Source organism: Urocampus carinirostris, chromosome 11 (genome assembly GCF_059441175.1).
Source record: "Urocampus carinirostris isolate Australia breed hairy pipefish chromosome 11, RoL_Ucar_1.0, whole genome shotgun sequence".
NCBI lineage: Eukaryota > Metazoa > Chordata > Actinopteri > Syngnathiformes > Syngnathidae > Urocampus > Urocampus carinirostris.
In genome coordinates this window covers 7,912,272-7,919,031 of record NC_142359.1, presented here as the reverse complement: position 1 = coordinate 7,919,031, position 6,760 = coordinate 7,912,272, and the positions used below count along the sequence as shown (strand labels likewise).

Genomic DNA, 6,760 nt, shown 5'->3' with positions numbered 1-6,760 from the left:
AATATCTAAATGAGGAAGGATTCAGCACACCCATATTCTGTACTTTGATACGACGCCACCAGAACTATCCATCCATTATCTGCACCGCTTATCCTCAGTAGGGTCGCGGGGGTGCTGGAGCCGATCCCAGCTAACTTCGGGCAATGGGCAGGGGACACCCTGAACTGGTTGCCAGCCAGTCGCAGGGCACACAGAGACAGACAACGTACAGGTTCATTTACAGATAGGGACAATTTGGACAAGCCAGTTAACATGACATGCATGTTTTTGGAATGTGGGAGTAAACCGGAGTGCCCGAAGGAAACCCACACATGGGGAGAGCATGCAAACTCCACACTGGGAGGCTGAGATGGCTGGACTTGAACCCCGAACCTCTGCACCATGGGGCTTCACGCTATCCACCGTGCCGCTCTCATCAAAACTATATTCAGGAAAATATAAACACGCCCACCCTCCAGATAATAATTCAGGTGAATAGAGGGTTGTATTTGACAACACAGATGATGCAGAGGTGTTCAACTGTCCGAGAAATTCATAAGTGGTGATCTGCATTTATTGAGTTGCAGAACAATGTCATAACGAACTCGTAATAACGGCAGTTAAGTTACCAAATGTTATGATTAAGGTGTTGCAATAATCGTTTACCGAGTAAAGTAATCGCAAAAGTTCTATTGAAACGTGTTAGTCCAAACACTGAGTCAGCACCGCAGAGAAAATGAATAGATGAACAAAGACCCTTTTTTTCACAAACAGTCATCAGTGACGGCCCATGACTCATACCGAGCCTGATTCTAATCCTGCACTCATTAAAATGTGTTAATTAAATGGCTTTGTTTTTCATGCTTCTTCAAAGATGTTAGAAAAAGGCTCGCTTGGTGGAGGACTCTTCATTCTGACAAACACATTAGCACGACAGCGCCTCTATGTGGCAAGCTATTTGCGGGAGTTAATGCCCCCTTAATAGGTTGTCGACGAAACAGATCAAATACACAACCCCCTACAACAAAGGTCATATTGCCCCCCCCACATTTCCTTCAATTTGCAAACAATTGCGCAATAATAAGTTTGATAAGCCCTCCGCATCACTTTGTTGGTGCAGTTTGGAGACTTTAATTATTCATACTGAGGAAAATGCAGGACAATAATGCGGGCATTATATGAATAATACATTTCAAGTGTGGTTCTTAAACAAAGCGCAGTGTGATAAATTTGTTTATCTACAATCTACCCTGATGAGGTCAAATGTGTTTGTTTTTCGTTAAGTACTTTCAAATGTTAGCATTTGTTAGATGTTGAACGCATCCGTGATTCACAAATAGGCGCACAACAAATAGATAATTGTATTGAAAAGGAAAAAAACCTTCAAGGTTAGTCTCATTTCATGAATTTTAATTTGAAAGGACTGTTGATTTCCGCTTCCCTGAATATCATCGTAATACCGGAAGTATGAGTGAGCTTTGACGACGTGATGCTTTTAAACCTTGTGAAATTACGCTGTCAATGTTATCAAAGGCATCTGTTGGCTTTATTTAGATGTTTAAAGTACACATAGAAGTGTATCAATCCATCTTTTACAAAGCAGAGGATTACAAACTTTATTCAGAGTTTATGAAACGGCACTACAGGGCATTTAAGTGGCGCGACGGCAGTACGTGAAGGCAACATATTTGCTTGTCTTCCGGTGGTCTAGAAGCTCCGTGCACCGCGATGATGACCGCTCTTGTCCGCCGACTCGCTGCTTTTTCCGGTGCTTCAGCGGTTGCACTTGGGGGTTACGGGGCTCACGGTACCAGTTTGGATTCAGCAATACCGCTACTATATATCTGCTTTTCTTGACATTTCATGTTTGATTTTTGTGCAGGTTTTAAAAACAAAGATCCCGATGATTACCAGAGAGTGGTATGAGTCTATTTATATTGTTATGCATGTGTTATTTTTCAAGGACAGCTCGTCTGAAAGCCCTATTTGTGTTTGTGCAGCTATTTGAAACAGCCAACAAATACCATTTCTACCACAGCCTGGCTCTGTTGGGTGCTGCCCACTCCAGCAAACCTGCTGTGGTAAGTGATGTTTTCAAGAAACTGAGAACAAGTTAATTATACATATAATGTACAATTCGAATCATGTTTCTTTGTATAGCCCTTAATCACAAGAGTCTCAAAGGGCTGCACGGACCACAGATTATTGCAAACCACAGACTATTATTACACCCTGCCCTGATCTAAAACTACATGAGGGCAAGGAAAAAAACCCCAACATGAGGAAAATTAAGGAACCTTGAGAAGTTGGAAAAGGTCAATCAAATTGGAAATGTATGATTACGATGTAATGGTATCACATACGGTAACAATTTATGACTTAATCAATTTCTTTTAGTGGTTTCATAACTTTAGTACTGTATGTACAATGTAATAAGTTATTTTTATTTTCTTCCTAAGTCTTACAGGAATTTTCTTTTAATGGTATTTAATAGTCAAGTTTTACAGAGGACTGTTTTTGCAGATGCACTTTACAATTTGGTGCCCTTATATGTGAAATGCGTTTGCATAAAGACTGAGGAGATCATTTCTTCCTCATGCCATGAGGCCCTTTAACTCCACCCGGGGGTGTAAAAGCCCGCATTAAACCCCACCCCCACATTTGCATATTACCCTATTTTTATTACAGTGTGTATTTTCCGTAGCACTATTTAAATACTCGATAGCAAAACGTTATAATGGGTATTTTTGTCTTCTATATCTTTATTTTATTATTTTATTTTTTAACACAAGGATACTGCTGGAAGTGTGAATTCCCCTACAGGGATGAATAAAGTATCTATCTATCTATCTATCTATCCATCTAATTTTTGTTGGTGTTGGAAATAGGTCAATCAAATTAGGAATGTATAATAACAATGAAATGTTAATACATAAGGTAACCGTTTATAAATAAATCAATTCATTTCAGTGGTTTCATGTTAGTTTATTTTCAATCCAAGAATTCAAATTCTAACTGATGTTTGTATTTCATACTCATAGTCAAGATTTACGGAGGACTGTTTGTGCAGGTGTGCATTATAATCTGGATCGCCTTATATATGAAACTGTTTTTACAAAAAGACTTTTGTAGGTGTGCCTTATAGTCTGGGAAGTACAGCATATGGTTAATGTAAGAAAAAACAAGCACACCAAAATATCTCCAGGTGTATAAAGTGGGAGCACCTTCGCATGGATTGCAACTCATGTCATTCAGGCCCCAGGGCTGTGGAATGCTCTTCCCCTGAGATTCGATCTGCAACCTCAGTGGAACTGTTTAAATCTAGGCTTAAAACACACTTCTATTCTATAGTATATGAATAACCTATATTTTATGTTGAGAATATCTGTGTATTATTTGTTATTGCAACATCCATTGCAGCCTGGTCATCCTGGAAGTAGAATAGAATACAAGAGAATATACCTTTATTGTCATTGTTACAAAATGGGTTAACATATTGTGACATTCGGCATGACACTCCAGTTTCACACATTCACAGTGAGGTAAAGAAAGAAACCAAGAAGATAAGGTTATAAAACAAGGAGGATAAGGTTATAGTTATAATTTACACAATATTTACTCAAAGAAATGACGGCATGTAGGATGTTACATACAGTTGGTGACTACCTCAATGTTTCTTCATTTTCCTCATGTTGAGGTTTTTGAGTTTTTCCTTGCCCTCATGTAGGTTTTAAATCAGGGGATGGTGTAATAATAGTCTTTAGTTTGCAATAGTCTGTGATCTCTGCAGCCCTTTGAGACTCTTTGTGATCGAGGGTGTCACAAATAAACATGACTTGACATGTCATCATCCAAAAGTTGTGCTTTTTCACTAGAGAGGGAGACGTTTTTTTGGCATCCGTCTTTGACAGCTGTCAACTTTTCTTTGCTTCATCTAAACATTTCCTCTCTTTCGTCACCATAAAGGCCGGAACGCTTTTGATCGCTGGCATGGGGATGTTCTGCGGATCTCTGTACCACCAAGCCATAACTGGGGACCCCGGCCTTCGCAAAGTAGCCCCAGTTGGGGGCATGGCGCTGATTGTGGGCTGGCTGGCGCTAGTGCTTTAATGTGTTTTTTTTCCCCTTGTAATAACGCATGTATACATATGAGATTTTGCCTTTTTGGGAATAAAAGTGAACGTTATTATCAGGTTTTAAAATGAGCCTTTTTTATCCTCCTCCGAGGCGGTTTAGGTTAGATAAAATGCATGGGTAGCCCAATTCAACCTTCTATCACAGGAACCCATCTGGACTTTGCAATATCTTGCAGTTACACACTGTCGTTTACTGACCATGAACTCCTCCCATGCACCCACTCAGATTATGGTCGGCACCAGCGAACATCCAAATAGATGATGTTTTCACTTGAGTGGGCACGGATGGGATGTGACCTCTTTCATTTCAAATCATCACACCTGAGGCTGTGAGAGCAAATCTTGGGCGCATCAACAACAAATAACAAAAAATATACACTTCACATGTTTGGACACGCTAGTTTGTGAGAGTTGGGGCAGACATTGTGATGTTTTGCTGTGTTTAAGGCGAAAAGACCAGCTAGGGCCGGGGTGTTAAACAGGTGGCCCCGCGGGCTGGATCAGGCCCACTAAGGGATAGAATCCAGCCCGCGAGATAACGCTGAGGGAAGCGCAAGAGAAAAACGAGCTGCAGGTTGAAATATGTCCACTTGATGTTGCCAAAGCCAGGTGCCTCTCACAAACGCTGTACTTGTATTTCACTCTTTCTGTCTCCCTCTTCCTCCCTTTCTCTCTCTGTAATTTTGCCTTCTTTTGCTCTCTCTTCCTTTTTTTCCCTTTCTCTTCTCTCTCTCTCTCTCTCTTGCTTTCCCCTTCTCTCTTTCTCTCTTTCTCTCCTTCTCTATTTCTCTTTGGATTTATTTCTTTCCCCCTCTCTCACTATCTTTTGTTTCTCACATTCTAGCTCTCTCTCTCTTTTCTCTCTCCCTCTTTCTTCCCTTCTCTCTTTGTCACACCCTCTCTCCTTTTCTCTCCAACTCTTTCTCTTATTTATTTTTCTCTCCTCTATTTCTCTTTGGATTTATTTCTTTCCCCCTCTCTCACTATTTATCTTTTGTTTCTCACATTCTCGCTCGCTCTCTCTTTTCTCTCTCCCTCTTTCTTCCCTCCTCTCTTTCTTTGTCACACCCTCTCTCCTTTTCTCTCCAACTCTTTCTCTTATTTCTTTCTTTCTCTTTTCTTTCTCTCTAATCTACTAGTCCGGCCCCCGAGAGAATGATTGTTTTATCATGTGGCCCCAGAGTTAAAAGGAGTTTGACACCACAAGCTGCTAGGGTGTCAATTTTTTTTTCCTCAAAAAGAAGAATACTAAAAGATGCAGGATGGAAATGCAATGCAGATTGTTTTTAACTATTGCATTTTTTTAATTAGTAGTAGATTTTATGAAAAGGTTCTACCGTGTATTTAACTAAAAAAAGAATTGTATTTTAAAATATTTGGTGGTTTTTTTTTTTAAACCTCAAGCTGACATTTTAGTAGGGGAATAATTTACAGTATACCATAAATTCATACTTTAGATATACGGCAGATTGTTTATTTAAATGATAATGGTGCTGTACGGAATTTGGAACTGTCTTACTCTCTGCTGCCATCTTCTGGCTTGTGTCATCATTGCAGCCTCTGTCAAGCTCTTGGGCATGATTTTTTTAGATGCGCTTGGAAAAACATTTCTTTTTTCATATTTTGGGGGTTGGGCTGTACTTGAAACAGGCCTTTCATTACTTTTGTTGCTACACAAATAAGAAAATGCGGGGACAATCATCACTCTCCAACCCCCTCGTCCCCACATTCCTGCCTCCTAATGTGTTCCGCCCCAAACAGCTTTGCTAAAAGAAAGATAAAAGCATATAAGCACAGTACCGGAAAAACATAAGGGATCTTTCAACTCAGTTGGGCATTGTTAACACATACTCAAACGAGAACATTCTACGACACACTCCAGCACATTAATTATCCATCCATCCATTATCTGCACCGCTTATCCTCAGTAGGGTCGTGGGGCACCTTAATTATGAATAATATTAGTAGTAGTGATGACCAAAAGTACATACATGGCGGCCACAAGTGGCTCCCAGGCCATGGTTTAGACACCACCCAAATAGAGGAAAAAAACAAAACAAGAATATATCTCAAAACGGTAGTAAACCCCTCCAATCAACTTTAGTGCTAATGTAAGGGCATAAAGCAAGAAGGGAATTGATAACATCAGAAAGGTAACAAGAAGGAATAATCGGAATATTTTTCATTCATGAGGTGAACTCTGAAACTGTCCAAAATTGACCGGCAACGTTTGTGGGATTAAGGATTTTTGTTTTGGAACTTTTTTAACAACCTGCACGTCTGTCTCGTCCCTTTCCAATGTCATCATTCTGCACCGTCCTTTCTGGTTAGTGATACAAATCCGAGTCCAAATGCTTAAAGGGGCACTGTGTAATAATTGACCAATAGATGTTGCTGTTTTGTGTCCTTCAACCAACAACGTATGCTACAAAGCACAAGGAAAGTTACAAACTACGGAGACTCACAGTGACCGAACAGCAACATTTTTTTTTGCCCATCATTTCATATTTTTGTTGTTTTTTGAGTATACCCTTAGCAGCAAGATGGGGGACAATCATGTCAGCTCCCAATAGGTGAGCCTCAGGTTATGTAAAATAAATATAATTATCCTTACCTACAAGTATTTCTAAGAAAAAATGCACGCT

General features: G+C 39.9%; 1 protein-coding gene across 1 annotated transcript; it reads left to right on the top strand.

Annotated features, from left to right (window-relative positions):
- The first annotated feature begins 1,470 nt into the window (after window positions 1-1,470).
- On the top strand, window positions 1,471-4,171 carry tmem256 (transmembrane protein 256). The gene is made up of 4 exons (XM_088347698.1): window positions 1,471-1,786; window positions 1,862-1,899; window positions 1,980-2,060; window positions 3,946-4,171. The coding sequence occupies exons 1-4, from the start codon at window positions 1,708-1,710 to the stop codon at window positions 4,087-4,089; spliced, it is 342 nt and encodes a 113-aa protein (XP_088203824.1). The 5' UTR covers window positions 1,471-1,707; the 3' UTR covers window positions 4,090-4,171.
- Window positions 4,172-6,760: the final 2,589 nt, after the last annotated feature.

Coding starts and splice junctions, on each gene's coding strand:
- tmem256 (XM_088347698.1), top strand. CDS start 1,708: ATGATGACCGCTCTTGTCCGCCGACTCGCTGCTTTTTCCGGTGCTTCA. Junction 1,900..1,979: donor CCGATGATTACCAGAGAGTG/GTATGAGTCTAT, acceptor GTGTTTGTGCAG/CTATTTGAAACAGCCAACAA. Junction 2,061..3,945: donor ACTCCAGCAAACCTGCTGTG/GTAAGTGATGTT, acceptor GTCACCATAAAG/GCCGGAACGCTTTTGATCGC.